The sequence below is a fragment of the Terrapene carolina genome, unplaced genomic scaffold (assembly GCF_002925995.2).
Source record: "Terrapene carolina triunguis isolate 2854851 unplaced genomic scaffold, T_m_triunguis-2.0 Scaffold110, whole genome shotgun sequence".
In the NCBI taxonomy this organism is placed as follows: Eukaryota; Metazoa; Chordata; order Testudines; family Emydidae; genus Terrapene; species Terrapene triunguis.
Window position 1 is genome coordinate 3,932,532 of NW_020664461.1, and position 19,198 is coordinate 3,951,729.

Genomic DNA, 19,198 nt, shown 5'->3' on the forward strand with positions numbered 1-19,198 from the left:
CCCTTTCCCCATGCAGAGTATCTTGACTCCCATCCCCCCATGCAGAGTACCCCGACTCCCCCATCCCCTAGGCAGAGTACTCCCTAATACCCCATGCAGAGTACCCCCTACTCTCATACAGAGTACCCCTTCCCCCATGCAGAGTATCCTGACTCCCTAATACCCCAGGCAGAGTATTCCCTAATACCCCATGCAGAGTACCCCCTACTCTCATACAGAATACCCCCTTCCCCCATGCAGAGTACCCCCAACCCCTCATGCAGAGTACCCCGATGCCCCCATCCCCCAGGCAGAGTATCCCTGCCCACCATGCAATGTACCCCCTAAACCCCCATCCTCCATGCAGAGCCATCCGTGTGCTGCCTCCCAGCAAGTGACTGAGTAAATCGACTCCAGCAGGAGGCCAGGACATGCAGCCTTCACCCCTCCACCTCGCCTCCCACCCACAAATACCAGTCCCACCATGGGGGTGGGGTTACATCCCACTGGGCGGGTATGTCCCTGCATACACACACACGGTGCCTTCTCCTGGCTGGACTCAACTGCCCAACCAAGTGTCACGGACCCTGTACTGCTAGCAGCTAATGGAGATTCCCCTTGCGTACCCCTCCCCAGGGCTTTGTGCAGCGGGTCGGGAAGTGCTGAGGGTTCTCATTGTTTGCATGGCTGCTATTGTTTGTTTGTTTGGTTCAAAACTCCATGTAGGGCAGGTAAACCACTTCCTCTGGAAGATTCATAAAACTACGGGCTGCACACCAGTGTGGAGTCAGAACTGAAAAGGAAAGTGCCGTGGGCCCATCGCCTGCACGGAGGGGTTTTCACTCCATGCAGCAGGGAATGGAAAGTCCGGCTCCTGAGAACCAGAAATCTGCTTTTTACCTCCTTTGACTCATGACCCTTGAGTCAGGCAGCCGGGCTAGAACCAGAAATGCTGACAAATAATTCCACCGCGGGTAAACGCCTCCAACCTCCCCATTCTCCCAGGACGCCGGCATGTGGGTGCTGCTGCCAACACCTGCCTGGTGGCACAGCGGGGCCGGCCTGGTTGGGGGCTGCCGCTGCTCACAACGCACAGGAGGAGCCAATTCTTCTACCCGAGGATCGCCTGTGCCCACCTCACCATGGCATCTGGGCGTTTCACCCCCAGCCAACGGGCCAATCCACCCAGCATCTCTGTGAGCTAAGGCAGGATTCTGATGGTCCCCACTTTGAAGGGAAGGAATAGAGGGGCAGCTCCTCAAGGGGCCTGAGGATTTACATGGAAGTGAGGGGCCTAAAGTCTGGGCCTAGTCTGTGGTGGAGCCAAGCCCAGGACCCAAATCTCCCAAGCGCCAGGCACTTGGGACGTGGCAATAGGCTGCCTGTGTAGGCTGTGGCCTGAAGGGGCTGGTGAGTCTACTGACCTGGCTTTTGGGTTGAGCCTGTTCTGTGTTTAGTGACTTTTGCCATCTCCAAGCGTTATCGCTGGGGCCCTCTCTCTGCCAGCGTATCACAAGCACACCTGCCATTCCCCGAGCACTCTCCATCTCAAAGCACTTCGGGATCTATACACCCATAATGAAATGCAGCTGCCTCTGGTGTGGAAGACATCAACCACCAGCACACATCACGGTGTGCCAGCGGAAGGGTGGTGAGCGTGGCATTTTGGCCGAGAACAGCAAGGCAAAGCTACCCTCTGATGGAGTGTGGGCTCTTTAATACCCGTGTAGAGCAGACAGGGCTTCAAGGACTCAGCCAAAATGCCACAGGGGTGAGCGGCAGGGGACTCAATGTGCCTACGCTGGAAGGCTGAGTCAACCCTGTGGGATACAGGCTGGAGCCCTGGGAATGCAGAGATGATGCTCAGACAATAAACCACCCTGTTAGCACTAAGGGGCAGCGCGTGCTGCATTCCTCGACGGAGCCTGGGATATTCTCTCCATTGCATCACCCAGCCCAGGTCTAAATGAGCCCAGGAATGGGGCTTGTCCACCCTCCCCACAAACGCTCTCCGGCAGCTCCAGCCCAAGTGGCCTGGGCTCTCCCAGCAAAGGCCACTGCAGCACGGTCCCTGTCTCCCGCTGCAGACTGCAAACCCTGGACCGGTCTCACTCAACCCAGCCTGTTCCTCTCCTGGTAGGCAGTGGGAGCCAGAGGCTGCCCCAAGCAGCTGGGAAAAGCCGCCTGACTCATTGAAACGGGCCCCCCCGGGTCTGGTGTTAAGAATGTTGGAACCCCGTCCTTCGAGGAACTTTGGCCACCTGAGACAAACCAGTGGCTTGAGCTGTGTCCTTATCCGGCCCCAGCACCTCTGAGCACCTCACTACCTTCAGCGTAGCTTTAATATTACAACCCCCATCATCCTGCTGGGGACCCAGCCTTAGAGACTAAGGGACGTTCCCAAGGTCACACGGGGACTCTGTGGCAGAGCAGGGAATCAAGCCCAGGTCTCTCAAGTGCCCGATGCACGGGGCCGAGCGGTGCTATCCTGCACCCTACCACGTGCACTGCAGCCATAGACAGTAATGCGGGCTGACAGCAGCCAGTTGGGCCCCTGGGGGGTATTTCATGAGCCTGCGCCAGGGAGGAAGGCCCAGAAATCAACAAGCATTAGGAGCCTAAATACCCTGGAGGATCTAGGCCGAACTGTGTAAATCCATCCTTAGCAAGGGGAGAGCAGCCTTCGGAGGGCTCTTGCCTGGCAGAGCAGTTGAGTGAGTGACCAACACGGGCCAAGCTCCGTATCTCAGCGCCTGAGCCGTCCCATTCCCCCCCACGCGAGACGCTCCCGCGTTGTAGCATCAAACTGGCCCTCACGGCACAGAGAACCCCGGAATCAAAAGGGCACCTCCCGGCCCCCACTCAGGGCAGAGCCTTGCAGGACAGGGCAAAAGGCAGGGGAAGGGATGACTGCCTGTTACATTTCATCCCAAGCTGCTTCCCAAGCCAGCCTCACATCATGGAGCCCGAAACTGCAGCCACCTCTGGGGTGAAACGCAGTAGCTGTTTAGCAGCGCACATCAACACGGCACAACAGCGGAGGCCAGGCAGTGGAGAACATGGGGCCACCGGACAATGCCGGCTGCGTTTGTAATGACTGGGGTTGGACCCCAGCCAGGACACCGGTCCGGCAGTCTCACATCACCTGCCAGTCCCTAGCCATGGCACGGCTGACGGCTGCTCCAGCTGCCTCCTTCCATTACGTGCCATCGGCATTTAGGCCTGAGCTTCCCGGTGCGAGCGGGACTAGGAGCCGGGGGAAGCGAGCGCTCAGAAACCTGCCCCTTGGGTCCCAGATGAAAGTGCTGATGAGGTGCTAGAAAATCTGCTAACCACATTTTTCCACCAGCTCAGCAGGTTTGTCTTTGTGCTTTCGGCAGCCGCCTGCAGCCCTGCACGGTGCTGGAGAGGAAACCCTGCTTCTGCTCACCCCACACGGCCTCCACGAGCAGCAGCGCTGGGCACCGGAGCCAGAGCTGGGTGCACGGGCCTAGGGCGATGCTTCTTCCCAGCACGCCTTGCTCGCTGCTCTCCCTTAGCAGCCTCAACAAAGCTCCTCCTTCCCGCGGCTCCAGCTTCCTCCTCCACCTCCGGCTCCGCTCCGCTTCTAGAGACTAGAGGCTCTTCTCCAGCCCTAGAGCAGGCAGGGCCTGGGCCAGTGGCCAGCCCGCCCCGCGCTGCCCCGCCCGGGGGCCCGGAGGGAGCAGATTGCTCACGCCCAGCGGCCCGTTCAGCTCTTGGGCTTCTCCGCTGCAGCTGCCACCGCGGGAGACAGTTGGGCCAATTGTGCTGGGGTGTTGGGAGGCTCTCTGGGCCCGCCCCTAGTGAGGCTGGACTGGCGCCTGGCGCCTAGCTGTGCAAGGCTCGCAGGGAGGGGTGACTTTGCACACACCCCCGTCGCGCCTGATCGAAGCCAATGGAAAGGTTTGGGTCAGGCCCTTCGGCACAAACCAGGGCTCACGTGACACAGCAGCTGCTCCTGGGTTTCAATTTTAGTGACATGTTGCTGCACCAACTGGTGAAACCCACCACCGGGAGCAAAGGTTGCTGCTTAGCTTGTCCGCGGCCAGTCCTGTCCGGGGCGGGGCGGAGCTGTGTGTGGGGCATGCCGTATACCTCGCTCCTGCCCCGCTGGGCTGGCTCTGCCCTCAGCCCAGTGCACCACTGGGCCTTGTGACAGGTCCTTCCCTGCTCAGCTTTCGAGCGCTGAAAACCAGCCAGATTTGTTAGTCGCCCGTCACCAGAACTGCAGATTTCCCTGGATCGGAGCAAGTCCCTGGGATTCTAGTTGCTGAACAAAGCAGCTGCAGCAGCGCTGGGGCGGAGCGGTTCTCCGGCTAACTGCACTTGGGGAATGAGGTGCCCTCCTTGGGTGCCCCGGGGGGGCGGGTTACCGCATCATACCTGCCATGCTGGGACTGTCCAAGTCCCCTGTTGCCTCACCAATCTGTTGCCCAGCTCCCAGCTCTGTGTGCCACAGGCCCCAGAGCCAGCTGGCCTGGGAGGAAGGACCATGCGGGGCGGGAGCGGCGTGTCCAGGGCAGCGCCAGCCGCACCCGCGACCCTTCACAACTAGATAATGGCCAGGAGGCAGGCGTAGTCGGCCCGATGCTGAGATGAGGCGTGAGCTATCCAATGGTGAGTGGGTGCAACTATATTTATGGGTTTGGCTCCGCTCAGGGCCTCCGGGGTCTAGTACAGACACTGATGCTCGGCCTGTGCCCCACGGCAGAAGAGGGGGTCCAGGGACCCCAGACAGAGCAGTGACCCAGTATGGGGCTGGCAAGGCCTGCCGACAAGGGGGTGGCTGGCCAGGCTCCAGGCGGCCGGGTTAGTCAGCATGGCGTCACCGGCGCGGGTGAACCAGGGTGCACGGCTGATCCTAGCTTCGATGGGGGCTTGTGTCACACCCGCAGAGGGCTCTGCACCCCAACTCTGCAGTGACTCTCGGCCAGCGGGTGAAACAGAAGGTTGATTAGTTGTCTGGAACACAGCGTAGAACAGGTCTTGCTATCACAGAAATCAGGAAGGTTCAGCAAAGTCTGTCTTGGGGGGGACCCAGAGCCCTCGGCTCTCCCCCCGAGTCCCAGTCCAGGAGACCGACTCGCTTGTTGCCCAGTTGCCCCTCCTCCATCCTTTGTCTCTTTCCCAGGCAATCTGGTCACCTGGCCTCCATGTCTCTCTTTGTTCTCCAACTCCTTCGGCTGGCTCCTTGAAGAGGATGGGCCCTGGCCATCAGTTGCCAGGATACAGAGTGTCCGGCCATTGTCTGGGCGCTGGCAGCTACCCACCAGGGTTTCTGCCACAATCACGCACCTCTGTCCCACAAGCTAGATACTTGAGCAGCACATAGGGGAAACTGAGGCACACACAGTACTCATACAAAACATGAAGAAAGTTCCCACTTCATCCCAGCTTGTCCTGGCCCCTCCCGCCAGCAGAGGTCCTTCACCTCGCCAAGAGGCGGTAGCTAGGTCAACAGAAAGATTCTTCCCTCAACCCAGCGCTGTCTACACAGGGACTTAGGTCGGCTTAACGGCGCTGCTCAGGGGTGTGGATTTTTCATCCTCCCCCAACTGACGTAGTTAAACTGACCTAATTGTCTAGTGTAGACCAGGCCTGAGTCAAGGCGACGTGGCTGAGTTCATGGGGCATTAAGTTCCTCAAAAGAAACAGTCGTGGGCATGCGACTGGCTTCCCGCGCTCACCAGCTAGCTACAGCCTCAGCCCCCTCGTCAAGCAGGCGGTTTCCATTTCACAGGAAGGGAACCCAAAGAGCAGTGGCAGCGCACACCTTCCTCACGCCGGGGTCTCTCACCAGCCGTCCCAGGCTCCTGGATCCTCTCTGAACTCTCCCCAGCATGGCTAGCAGACAGCAAGTGCCCTAAAACAGTCACGGGGCGGCTGCACTGTGCTCCAGCGCCGAGCTGGCAGGGCGGGGCCGGTCGCTGCATTCCAGCCTGCTCGCCGGCCAGGAGCAACGCCGCTGGGGGATGTCTCCTCTGCAGGCAGCCGCTCGGTTCATCCGGATGACGTTCTCGCCAACAAAATGGAGGTGATGGTATCGGCTCTCAGATCCAAGGAGAACAGTGTGACTCTTCAGACTGGGCGAAGCGGCTCCAAGACTGTGGCCCCCTCCGCAGGGGAGCCTGGAGGGTGGAAGTCTGGGGTCTGGTGCGTTTATGAGTTCAGTATCAGATCCTGCCTTGTCTCCCACAGGGACTTCCACCCTCCCCTCGGTTTCAGTGCTCAGATGGGCCCCGCAAGCTCCCCCCAGAATAAAGAACTGTCGGTGGCTCAGCTCACAGACCCACACCCACGGCCCCATCCCCTCCCCCTTGAATGGATTTCAGTGGGTGACTTGCTTGCATCAGAGCGCAGGGTTGTCCCTAGGTTGGCGAAATCAGCCCTCAGGTGCCAGCCGGTTCCGCACACGGGCTTGTCAAATGGTTCGCAAGAAGTGAATTGAAATTGCAAAAGTTTGCATAATATTCTTAGCGTGGGGGCCAATTTAACTACAGCTACCCTAGGAGGTTACATCTGACAACTCTCGCTTTAAGCATAAAGCTGAGGGTCCTCGGCCACTGCGTGGTAACCAAGTCAAACATCTTCTGCGTTGCATTCACAGAGCACCGTTCATTCTGACGGAGCCCAGCGAGCTTTGCAAACTTACATGGACAGAGACAGAGACAGATTTTCAAAGCAGTCTAGGGGATCTCAACACATGTTTAGATACGTGTCTAAACCCTCTAGGCTGCTCTGAAATTCTCAACCGCCCCACACAGAGCACTTTGTCCAGCACAGGAATGCAGCCATCTCTGGGATGAGACGCGGCAACTGCTTCACGGCCCACAGCAACGCTGCACAAAGGTTTAGGACCGGAAATAAAGGGAGTAGCCCACAGCATAGAGGCCCTCAGGAATGATGCTGGGTACAGTGGGGCCGGGCAGAGGGCTGTGTCCGCACACACTCTGGCAGTGGGCGCAGAGGGAGGGTGGCTGAGTTTCCATAGGGTGGATTTCAGGGACAGTTAAGTGCCCACCCTCAGTACCAGCCGTAGCCTCCGTGCCCAGGCATATCCCCGGCCTAGCCCAGCCGCTCCCCCGGCCCAGCTCACCTGAACTGCGGGTTGTTGATGAGGCTCCTGACGGCTGCGGCGAAGGCAGCCGCGTCCCCCTCCAGGACGGCCGAGCCGGCGTAGGCCATGGCCTGGGGTGGCGACCGAGGCAGGCGGGAGGGAGCCGGGCTGAGCGTGTGGCAGAGAGAGCCAGCCAAGTTCAGCCTCAGCCAGGGCTCCCCCGGCCTGCGGGTCGCTATCTCGCTCAGCGCCTTGCGGAGAGCTGGCGGGAACGGGAGGGAGCAGGGCCAGAGACGGGGAGGCAGGCTTAGGCCACGGGGAGGAGGCCCCTGCTGCAAGCAACAGAGCTCATCACTAAGGAAACCGGCAGCTGCCCAGCTCCAGAAATCCAGCGGCTGCCGACGGGGTGTGTGGGAAACCCGTGAGCCTCAACCGAGAGGAGCAGGGTCAGAGTCTCGAGCAAGGCAGCCAGCCGGCCCGAGGGCCAGGCCGAGGAAAGGCAGCAAACTAGAGGGGAGCGGGAGTGGCAGGACAGGAGTTCTGCACCGGAAAGCAGCTGGAAAATCTCCTCCCTCCCCCCCAGCATCTCCTTTCCAGAGCAAGCCAGAGCCAGCCACGGTCTCTGAGCTCAGCAGTGGCTCAGCCTCGGAACTGACGGGCTGGTCCGCGGCCAGCTCCTGGGGCGACGCTATTGAGCTGAGCTCCGTCCCTGAGAGAAAGCGAACGGATCCCGGCGGCTGAGCACTTTCCGGTCCCCCCCAGCCCCCCCCGCCGTTCAGGTCGGCTGGATAGCTGCTGCCACAGGCTCTTAGTTCCCAAACGTAGGGCAAAGTCGCAGCTGGGGTCCCAAAGAGCATGCGTGGGCGTGTGGGCACGCACCTTTGCTATGGCGCTGTCTGGGCCAGTGCTCGGAGCGGGGCCAGGCCTCCAGGGGAGATCCCGGTGCTTGCAGGAAGAGGTGGGGTGTTCTCATCCCATGGGAGTCCTTGAAAGCCCAGAGGAAGCCTACACACACCAGCCCTGTGCCCCTCTTGGCTAGCGATAGCCCACAGTGCTACAGCAGAGGGGCCCACGCTCAACACTAAAGCTCTGTCTCCAGCCTCCCCTGCCTGGGTTTTGTCCCCGAGAAGCTGGTACTGAGGCAGCCGCTGACCTTTGTCAGTCCCCTTGCGGCCGGACGATGGAGGGAGGGCGGGGGCGCAGCTGCTTGGACGAAGGGTCTCTTTGTGCCATCTCGCGGATGAGCTGCAAGGAGCCAGGGCCCGCGTGGCAGAGACAGCAGCCTTGCGACGCCCGGCCTCGAGTCGCTGCGGGTACTGCTAGTGCGAAAGGCACCCCAGCTGCCGTCCTGCACCCAAGCCCACGTTCACGCACGCCCGACCCTGGAAACGGGGCCACCCTGCCGGGCACTTCCTCGCACCACTCCAAGGGCTGTGGCCACCCACTGTAGCAATGCGGCTCCCCGTCTCCTGACGCTGCTTCAGCGCGTCAGCAGTGAGTCCCGGTGGTGGCTGGCACGGCAAAGGAGCATTGCAGCCACCCCTCGTCCTCGCCAGCCTTCCCATGTGGCGTCCGACCAGGATCACACCTGTTCCCCCCTCCCTTTCAGCAAATGCCCGGCACCCTGGCAGAGGCCCTGGGCTGCCGCTAGCACACCAGTGGCTCCCAGGTGCAACGCTCCTTTGCAGGAGACATGACCGACCCAGGTGGCACAGTGCCAATGCTGATGGGAAGTGGGAACGGCTGGGAGGAGCTGGCTGGGGCCTCAATGAGCTGTGAACCTCCCTGCCCCTGCCACCCGCCCTCAGACACATGCCCACAGGAACGAGCGGTGCCCGGGGTGTGACCCTCAGGAGCAGAGGGCTAGTCCCTTGAACATCTGGACCGGTCCTGGTGCAGAACTCTCCTGTTCACAGGGTCTGTCCACACGAACAGACACCAAAGCAGGGCTGGAGGAAGGCGAAAGCACTTCAGGCTCGTGCCAACTCCTGGTGCCTCGTGTCCAGATCAGAATCTCAGCATTCACTAGAAAAAAAATGTTCCCCACCCTCATGGCTGCAAAGAAACGTTTGACATGTGACCTGACTGTAACTGACACCTGCCTGAGTCTGCAGACAGCCTGAAACAATCTCTCCAAGTAGGTGTGAACCGCCCCATTCATCTTACCCTTGAAACTTGCTGCCACCCTAGCGAGACCCAGGGACATGATTATGGGGGGTACCCCCTTTGGGGTGTCCGTAGGAACCCAGATTGCCTGAAATTTGGATTTGTTCCTTTCCCCTCTCTCTCCCTCATCTCCAGTCTTTGGTTCAGGGCTGAATTCAGTGACCCACGGCTGGCGAGAGCAGAGTCCACCTTGAACCTTCTGGCAGCTACGGTGAGCGGAGCCCTATAAATACGTGAGGTGAGAGAGAGACCCGCAAGGCCATTCACTCCTCTCCTCACTGGTCTAGTGCATTAAACAAACAAATCATCGCCAAAACAAGCTAGGGTGGAAGCATGAGGGTGATCCATCTTCATGCTTCAGGGCAGAAGATAATTGCCAGCGAGGGGACAGGAGGAAATCTCACAGCGAGGTGAATCATGGCATGAGAGGCGGCCCAGTCTTCCTTCAAACCGTCCAGCTCTGACCCATGTTGAAGACAGGACAGCGGGCTGGATGGCGTATTCGTCTGTTCTGCAACTGCAGGAAGCACAACGCTGGACTGAATGAACTGTGCCGGGGCAGGAGCTCCTGCCGCATGGTCCTAGATTTGCCCTCACGCAGCCGCGCTGACGGGCGCATTGGCCACGTGGGGAAGTAGAAGACGCCCTGCCTGAGGCTGCCCCTATTCAAGAGGAACCACTTGTGTTCTGGGCTAGTGTGAACAGCGCCTAGTGCAGTGGGGTTCTGGTCTGTGATAAGAGCGCCTACGTGCTATGGGAATATAAATGATCAATAATAATGAAAGGGACACGCTCTGCTGAAAGCACCCCTCGGTAACACACGTCCTTCCCTAGGCCACACACAACACTTCAGATTATTAAAGAGGAAAGAATTTTAGAAACCCATTGAGCTTTTCTCTAGTTCTGCTCTTCGGTCACCCGGCGTGTCTCTTTTTTTGGCCAATAAAAGAGAACGAAATCCCGGTCACTGCTCTCAGGGGTCTGGGAGGGCACTGTTGGGTTGCAAACACTTCCGGGAGCAGTTATACATTTAAAAATATCTACTCCGCTCGGATTTTTTTTTTTTAACGAATAGAAACATTTCTACAGGCCTTTAGGTTTGTACAAGGTTTGTTTGTACAAAGTCTAAATCCGAGGGCAAAGCGGAGGTGATCGCTCCCCTCTCAAATGCTGGTCGGGATCCAGCTAGCTACATACAGGTGACACAGAGTATGGGAGAGTCAGGGCCCTGCACCCCTCTTCCTGAGATTCACCAGGACTCTCAGCCAGCCAGTAACACAGAAGGTTTATTAGATGACAGGAACACGGTCCCAAGCAGAGTGTGTAGGTACAACCAGAACCCCTCAATCAAGTCCTTCTGGGGGATTTAGGGAGCTTAGACCCCAGCTTGGGGTTCCCTGCGTTGCACCACCCAGCCCAAACTGAAAGCAAAAACCTCTCCAGCAGCTTTCTCCCCCCTCCCCTCTGCCCCTCCTCTCCTTTGTCCAGTCTCCAGGCCAGAAGGTGTCACTTCTCCCAACCCCCTCCTGGCTCAGGTTACAGCTCAGGTAGCTTCCTTTCCATCCCCAATGTAACCCCCCTGCAACAGTCCCAGGTCAAATCCGCCCCGCGCCCTGCTCCGTCACACCCGGCCACAAAACAATCATACACCATAAGAGTTGGTTCTTTTAGAGTTGACACCCGCAGTCACTCCCTGTGTTCAGGGCAGTTTGTTCACACACTCAATGCTACAGGGAGCTAGATTTGGTAGCTAGACAGGTATAGATTTGGTGTCGGGGTTTGTCACTTTCTTAAATGAATCCCCAAAGAGAGAAGGCGTGTGTTGGGCAGAATACAGAGGAGAGCGCCCGGTACCGGGCAGCGAAGAGTTAAAGCTATTCTGCATGAGGGCCAAAGGATTTCAGAGTCACATAGCAACACCTAATGTTTCACTACCAAATAAACACAATGCCTTTCATTTTTGGGCAGCGTCCCTACTACACAATGTCCCGGCCCCTCCTGGAAAGTCACACAGGAGCCGAGGGGGAAAGGTAGGTCTGGCGGTGAAGAAATCAGCGGCCAGGCAATGACTCCAGCTCAGGAGAGTCATGGTGGGACGGGGGGGGGGGCTGAGACTGGACTGAGTGGGTGGGAGCAGTGGCATGGAGGTGACCAGGCAGGTTGGAGCATCGGAGAGGACCGAGGTCGGGGGTTGCAGTGAGGGAGGGCAGAGAGGCGGCAGGACAAAGCGGTGTGGAGAGTCAAAGGGCAGTGTGATCAAGCAGGAAGGATGCGTGGGGTGATGTCTGGGAGGATGCACCGGGTGATGTCTGGGAGGGTGCATGGCACTAGTCTGGGAAGCTTTGCAAACCAGGCCGGGCAATTCTGAATTGGATTCTGACGGAGGCTGGGGTGAGAGGGTTCAACAGGTCCTCAGAGCCAGAGATCAGTGGGGCCGCGACATCCCGAACCCTCTGAAGTGCAGAGTGGAGATAAAGGAGACCATGAAAGGTGCGGTGATAGCCAGGGCAGGAGGTGATTGAGAGAGGAATACGGCTCTGATTAGAAGCAGGGTCAAGGCCAGGATCCATTCCTGAGAGAGGCAGGGGACAGGGGACTCAGAGACCAGGGACAAGATCTACCAAAAGTGAGCCCTGGTTTTGGGTGCCCGGCTTGAGACCCCTTAAAGCCCTGGCCCTCTGGAAAACAAGGCCTTTGTATCCACTCGCCCCTTCTGACACTGTTGGCCAAAGCAACGAGGGAGGAAAAAGGCGTCTGGGGTGAAGTGGGACTCCCAGGTTCCCGCCCTCCACTAGGGCTGGGCAAGGAGAGGGGCCAGGGACATGCGGGCACTAGTGGATATTTAGGTCTATGGCAGAGAGGTGAGGGAGCGTCTTGATGCAGGGGAGGGCCAAAGACAAGTGGTGAGTGAGGAGGGGGCCAATAACACCACCCCGGGGTGCCTGGAAGAGATGGTGGAACTTCCTTGGCTGCCAGCCCCGGACACGTGACATGGGTCAGGGTACAAGACAGCGGTACCCCCGGCACATGGCAAGGGCTGGTATCGGCTCCCTCCGGGGGCTGCTGCCCCTTTAAAAAGAAAAAAATTGCAAATAAACCTGCATCTCACCCCAAACCGGGGCCCCAATCCTGCCATTAGATCTCCGCGGGTCAGGTCTAGCCCCGGGGGTGCCCCATGGGTGCAGGGGGTGCCTGCTGGGATCCGATCCCAGGATCAGGGCCTGGGAGTCAGGGCTGGAGGTCGGGGTAGGTGATCTGTCGGCCCCTGCCAGAGGAGGGAATAGGACAGCCTGGCCTTGCCTTCTAGCAAGCAAACCCTGCTGCCCAAAACGCCACAAAATTCAGGAGGGAAAGAAGGAAAACCCCCCCAGGGCTTCAGAGAAATTGTACAGGCAACACAGTCACGGATCAGAGCCTGCCTGCCCTGCCCCCGTCCTTTTGAAGACTCTTGCATTGAACTGTCACATCAACGGGCCAATGATTTACCGCAGCGGGGGGAATTATTAAGCCAGCAGGCAGGGGCTGGGGCCTCCAGGGGAGCGCACAGCAAGCCACTGCAAGTGCTGGCGAGATAATGGGCATTAACACTCTTCCCTGGGGTATCTCCGCTCACGGATCCGGGGGACGGTGACCAATCCCACAGCCCCCCCGTCGGAGCGGGTGGCACTGCCAGGTGAGAGCGCGCCGGAGGCTTGCCTGCTGAAATGACCCCACAAATTCCTTTCGCCCCACTGCATTTGGGCTGTTTCCAAGTGAAGGATCAATTATTAATCGCAGGCTCGTTTATTTTCTAGCCATTGCAAAGAAAAAGCAAATGACAGTGAAGCTCAGAAATAAAATTGCCCTGGCTTCCATTGTAACTCGCCTGCATGCAGATGGATCCTCGTTTTCTGTGAAAACGCCCCAGTGCAGATGGGACGCGGGCAGCGAGGTGTCCTGCTTATTTATTTGTTCCCACTGCATTGCTTATAGTACAACTGAGCCTTCCGGGACCGGGACCGGGACCGGGACCGGGACCGCCCACCCACCCACATGCACAAGGGACGTGAGCTGGCACCCGTTGGCGTCAATGGTGAAGCTCCCACTGAATTCTCCGGCGGAGGATCAGGCACTGGGAGATCCCGCCTAGGTGTGGGTGGGGGCTGGGTCCCAGCCTACAGCCACACTCGGAGCTGGAGGTGGGACACCCAACTCAAGTAGGGTGAGAGTGAGCCGGCTCAGCAGGATGGGCCATGGTGAGCCGTGGGAGGGGCTAACCGCCCCAAGTACAAACCCACTGAGACCTCATGGGCAGGGCCGGCTCTAGGATTTTTGCCGCCCCAAGCAGAAACAATTTTGGCCGCCCCCCCCGCCCCATTTTTTTCTTACCCCACCCCTGGCCCCGCCTCAACTCCGCCCCTTCCCCAAATCCCCAGCCCTGCCTCCTCCCCCCAGGCTCTCAAGCCTAGGAGGGAGGGCGAGCAGCCGCGCGCCGTGGCGCGCGAGCGGCAGCAGCTGAGGTGAGCTAGGGCGGCCGGGGCACATTTTTAGGGGCGGCATTCTGGCGCTGGCCATGCCGCCCCTAAAAATGTGCCGCCCCAAGCACCAGCTTGTTTTGCTGGTGCCTAGAGCCGGCCCTGTTTGTGACTGAGAACCTATGAAATGGAAGCCGGAAAACTGGCATGGCCGGGACAAGCCCCGACCCAGCGTGCACTCTCCTTTCGGTGGAGGGGTGAGGGAGTCTGGCTGGCCTCCCCCGGGGCTGCACTTCCCAACTGCCGCCCAGAGTCGAGAAGCAGAACTGCCAAGGAGGGAGGCTGGCTTTCTGGGCTGTTTCCGGCCTTGCTGGATACGGGAAGTCTCTCACCCCTACGCCGGGTGTCAGGAGAGCCCTGGCCAGAGGGTCGGACTAAGGATCGGAGCCTCTGGGGGCCGAGCTGGACCACACCCAAGAACTTCACTGAAATTCACCCGTCACTCCCTTGCGAGCATGGGGTTGATGTTAACACGTCTCTCCCAGTTTTCAGTGCCATTCCCCGTTACCGACGTGGGCACCGCTTAGGGGTTTCTCCCTTTAAATGGACTAATAAGAAACAAATTCCAGCCAGAGATGTACAGGAGCCAGGAAGGACGTTCCTCTGGGATCAAGGCACACACGTTCTCTAGTGCTTTGTCCGGCTCATGCAAAGAGCCTGCTCGTTTCTGGGGGCGCCATTGAGAGAATATGTAGCCACTAAAGCGCGCCTGCTTCATCTTTCCAAGGGGCAGGAGTCTCCCTGCTCTTTGAGTCAGTTGCAAGTGCCCTGGGTACAAAGGCAGAGACCCCAGCCTTGCAATGCACCTGGTTCACGGGGCGGGTGAGCAGGTGAGTACAACCCACCGGGCTGTGTCTACACTGGAGCTGGTGGCTTGATTCCCAGCCCCAGGAGACATACTCGCACTAGCTGTCCTAGAGCTACCCATGAGCAGGGCCGGCTCTAGGCACCAGCAAAACAAGCTGGTGCTTGGGGCAGCACATTTTTAGGGGCAGCATGGCCGGCGCCAGAATGCCGCCCCTAAAAATGTGCCCCGGCCGCCCTAGCTCACCTCCGCTGCTGCTGCCACGGCGCGCCGCTACTCGCCCTCCCTCCTAGGCTTGAGAGCCTGGGGGGAGGAGGCAGGGCTGGGGATTTGGGGAAGGGGCGGAGCTGAGGCGGGGCCGGGGGTGGGGTAAGAAAAAAACGGGGGCGGGGAGCGGCCAAAATTGTTTCTGCTTGGGGCGGCAAAAATCCTAGAGCCGGCCCTGGTCACAAAGGCACCAGATACCACGGGGATGGGCCCGAGGAGACTAAAATAGGAAATCTCTTGTCAAAGCCAAGGGAGCTGGTGCTCCGTTTAAAATGCCCCAGTCACATGCAACGGGACCATCCTCCGGGCCTTAGTTACATCCCTTTGACTGCGTAATTGGCCTTTCTTGGAGGCCCTTGTCTTTGCTGCCCTTGGCACAGCTGCTCTGTACACGTCTCCCAAAGGGAAAGGGGATCGGCTCTCGGTCATCCTCCCACCGAGCGGCCTGTCAAACGGCCCAGCCATTGGGACTCTTGCCGGGGTCTCTCCGGAGCCGTTTGGCTCACCGTGGAATGCAGGGACTTGGGGGCAGAGTAAATACTAGCGAACCAGAATAGAAACAGCCTTGAGCTCACAAGCTAAAGCTACAGCGGCTGGGGAGTTCAGAGCGGGGTTAGGGACAGGCAGAGTCTGACGCTGGCAATGGCTAGACACAAAGGGGGGAGAAAGCAGCCGGAAGGAGTTGGAAGATGCCTGATGTGTCTGTGAGTTAACTCGGACCTTCTTGGCTTTTGTGGGCGTTATCCCCAGAGCACCACCGCAGCCCAACAGGAGAGTGACTCCCAGGAAACTCGCTTAGCGCAGGCCAGGGCACTTGACGGGAGGCAGCTCCGGCACCGGGGTTCCTGCGCTATGCAGGTTGGAAGCAGGAGCCGCTCGCTCAGGCTCGCTGATGGTCCCAGACACTTTGCTAAGAGCATCCAGGGCTATGGAACGTGCCTCGAGGTCTCGCTGCACCAGGGAGATGGCCCCTTGTTCCAATGGTTGTCAGTACCAGGTCCGCCCAGGTCCCCGTCCCCATTTGGTGTTGGAAGCTCCTTGAGCGTAGCAGGACAATGCCATTTCCAGCACCGCTACGGGAAGGCGTTAGTCGCCATAACACTGAGTCCAGGGGTCCTGCCTGCCATCGGCCAGGCAGGCGGCGAGCTGGGTGGGTGGTGGAAGCGGGGTAACCTGACAGCACAGCTCTTCTCTTTGCCCAGACCCAGGTGTCACCCCGGGGCCATGGCAGGCAAGCCGCTAGCACTGTCCCAGGAGGCTCTGGCCCAGTTCAACCAGGCGGTAGCGTCAGAGAACCCGGAGGCCGCACGCCTGAGGGCGGGCTCGCTGTCCACCCGCCGCAGCTCTCACTCGGTGGACAACCCGCCCAGGCCCCTGATGCGGCTGAAGAGCATAGAGGAGGGGAAGCCGCCCTCCCTGCACTCCCGGAGGAGCTCCGTCATGAGCATCGCCAACGCCCCCTTCACCAGCCGAAGAAACTCTGTCTCCATGGCAATGGGAGGGAGGCGCCTCTCCATCGGCCCCTGGATGCACAGCGGGCGGGTGAGTTTCTCGGGGCTCCCCCTCTTCCAGCCCATCCGGGAGACGCAGTATGAGAACACCTACAAGACCCGGCCAGACGAAGGCTGCAAGTTCGACGCCTGCCGGGCCCAGCGGGCACTGGAGTCCATCCTCGCCAGTTACCTGGGGGATGCCAAGTACAACCCGGTGACGAGCGGGCAGCTGGCCCAGAGCCTGTCTGAGCTCATCCGCAGCCGCCTGAAGGACCTCACCCCGCCCCGCTACAAGCTGGTCTGTAACGTCTTCCTGGGCCAGCAGGGCCAGCAGAGCCTGCAGGTGGCCAGCCGCTGCCTCTGGGACCCGGAGAATGACAGCGTCGCCTCCGCCACCTTCGTCAACGCCTCCCTCTTTGCCGTGGCCACGGTGCACGGGCTGTACTTCGAGTAGCGCCCGGGCCAGCTCCTGCCAGGATCGGAGTGCCACACTCCGCCGACGGCACGGCAGCAGAGGCCCAGCCAGAAATAAAGAGAAGCCCGCCCTGACCTCTGGGGCTTGTATTAACTCACGTGTTCTCTTAACCAGATGTGGGGCTGGCCGGCGGCACGGGGAAGCCTGGCCTTTGTGCTTTGCTGGCATGGCTGTTCACTGGGTTCCACTCGCTGTCGGGGGGTTGCGATGGGGACTGCCGTACCACATAAAGGCCCCAGCCAAGCTCGGGGCCCCACTGTGCCAGGCACTGTACGACAGAGGGAGAGCTCAGCTTGTGCACTGACCAGGCAGGCAAAGGGGCGGGAGCGGGGACGTTCTGTCCCTTTCGCAGAGAGAGGAAAGCTCAGATTGTTACCCCTGCCTACAAGGTTTCGACGTCTGGCAATCTCGGCCTAAGGGACTTTCCCCAGGGCACATGGGGAAGCTGTAACAGAGCCGGGAATTGAAGCCACAACTCCTGCATCCCCCGCTGGCGCCTGGATCGGGGCCTGTCCTGCTGGGAAAGTGAGGGCGGAGATTGAGCACCAGAGCTCTGGCTGTTCTGAGCAAGTCCCTGGAGCCCTCCCAGCCCCGGCTTTCTAGCTACTCCCGGGGTAGGAGAGGCCGCTGCTGAGCCCCGAGGACAGGGGCGCATTGGAGGCCCTCCTGCCGCTCCACCTCCACCCAGCCACTCCCCAGCTCGCCCAGCCTGCCCTGAGCCACAAGGGACTGGTCTGAGCCAGTGGTCCCGACTCGTGTCCATCGGGCGAGAGGGCAACTAGCCCCTAAGGGCAGGCCAAGGACCAGCACGAACCGGAGGGAAGGGCGCTCACGGGCAGACGTTAACACCCTCCCACCCAAGCCCAGGCCTTGGGAGCCTTCCAGAGGGCATGAGTGGGAAGGTATGGAGCGCCACCCTCGCCCCATGCAGGGCAGGGGTCTGGGCTCGCCAGGAGCTCTGCCTCCCACTCCCACAGCCAGAGCCATAGCGGGGCCCTGCAGCTCTGTCATCACGTGCCCCCATTGGCGCTAGGCCCCAGCTCGCTCGTGCTGTGCCCCCAGGGGGCCCAGACTGAGAGAGTAGCTGTGTCACCGCCAGCGGCCTCCCACCCACAGAACAGCCCCTTTGTCTGGACGCTGACAATGCCAGCACAGTCTGCGCGGGCGCCCACCCGGGAGGAGGCAGGTGCAGCTCGCGCCGGCCGCGCTAGTGGGGTCTGCAGGAGCCAGCTCTGGCCAGGAGGGCACCGGAGACAACAGGAACGGGGCAAGGGGTGGCTAAGAAAAGGAGAATCCTGGGGGTGCTGCCAGAAATGGCTGGAAAGCTGCAGCGGGGAAGGCGCAGCCTAGGGAGGAAGGCTGGGCTGGTACTTGGGGAGCAGGGCTGGAGAGAGCTGGGTTCGCGGCCCAGCTCAGCCACCATTGCCACCTCTCACCTTTGAGGGCCCTCGGAAAGCCCCAGCTCCTGGAGGCACGGGGGCGGCGCCGCTTCCCGTTCAAAAAGGCAGAGGTAGTTCCCAGCCCTCGAGAGCGTGGAGAGAAGCTCAGAGAAAGGAGCTGAGGGGACCCCACGACTCAGCCGGCGGAAGGCCAGGTTCAGTTCTGAAATCTGGGGCCGTTAAGCCAATCTCAGGGTTTTTGAATGCGTGTGGTTGGCGACCTGCTCTCCGCTGGTAGCACCCCAGCTCCCCCTCCACGCAATGGGGCGAGTTCTTCCCTGCCTCGCGGGGTGAAGCTGTTAACCAGCGGCAGGTGCTCACGTTCTAGTGGCAAGGAGCCCCTTGCTAGCCAGCTGCCCAAAACTCCCTGCCCCACAAGCACCAGGCAAAGGAAACTGCACCGTGGGGGGCTTTTTACTTCCCTGGGGGGGAGCAGCTAGCACCTCCTTGAGCCAGACCTGCAGCCAGGTCACACCCACTGGGGAGGAAGGCCAGCTGTTCTCAGGCCTCTCGCTTTCAGAGCTCAGGGGTCGGGGAGTGGAGGTTCAGCCGAGCACGGGATTAAAGGACTGCACGTTCTTGGCTCCTCTCCCAGCTGCTTTCACAAAGGGTAGCCCTGTCCCAGGGGCCCCATTGTGTCCTACCAGCCCTATGAGCCATGGAGGGGGGCTGGCTGGACCTCCCCCTCCCCCCAGAGCTGCAGAAACCAGCCCGTTGAGCTCTCAGCTGTAAGTCACTGCCTAGCCCCTCCACCAAGGCAGAGCTCAGGCTGACAAGCCGTGCCCGCTGCCTTGCCAACGCACCAAGCACCATTTCGGCTCACGCGGCGCCCGGCCCCTGTGCCTGCCAGCTCACCTCGCTGCCGTGGATTGAGGGGGTTCTGAAAACGTCAAGCGGCTCATAAAGGAGAGAGCAGGCGCCTAGGAACCCAGATCCAACCCTCTGACCCCACCCCAGCAGCCCAGATCCGAGACAATCTTCC

General features: G+C 60.1%; 2 protein-coding genes across 5 annotated transcripts in view; one reads left to right on the plus strand and one right to left on the minus strand.

The window, feature by feature from the left end:
- The window catches only part of BTBD19 (BTB domain containing 19), a 15,458-nt gene extending 7,934 nt beyond the window's left edge, over window positions 1-7,524 (minus strand). The window contains exon 1 of the mRNA XM_029911602.1: window positions 7,097-7,524. Coding sequence (XP_029767462.1) covers window positions 7,097-7,185 — 89 coding nt within the window. The 5' untranslated portion in view covers window positions 7,186-7,524. The remainder of the gene's footprint in view (window positions 1-7,096) is intronic.
- Window positions 7,525-11,192: 3,668 nt separating this feature from the next.
- On the plus strand, window positions 11,193-16,870 carry TCTEX1D4 (Tctex1 domain containing 4). 4 transcript variants are annotated; one of them, XM_024207491.2, is made up of 2 exons: window positions 11,193-11,253; window positions 16,012-16,870. In XM_024207491.2, exons 1-2 carry the CDS (start codon window positions 11,207-11,209, stop codon window positions 16,754-16,756), a joined length of 792 nt encoding a protein of 263 aa, XP_024063259.2. In that variant the 5' UTR covers window positions 11,193-11,206; the 3' UTR covers window positions 16,757-16,870. The 4 variants fall into 4 exon arrangements, with proteins under 4 accessions (XP_024063259.2, XP_024063261.2, XP_024063262.2 ...); XM_024207493.2 differs by having other exon boundaries at window positions 11,203-11,253; window positions 16,018-16,870; XM_024207494.2 differs by lacking the exon at window positions 11,193-11,253 and adding an exon at window positions 12,754-12,896.
- Window positions 16,871-19,198: the final 2,328 nt, after the last annotated feature.

Coding starts and splice junctions, on each gene's coding strand:
- TCTEX1D4 (XM_024207491.2), top strand. CDS start 11,207: ATGTCCCGGCCCCTCCTGGAAAGTCACACAGGAGCCGAGGGGGAAAG. Junction 11,254..16,011: donor ACAGGAGCCGAGGGGGAAAG/GTAGGTCTGGCG, acceptor CTCTTTGCCCAG/ACCCAGGTGTCACCCCGGGG.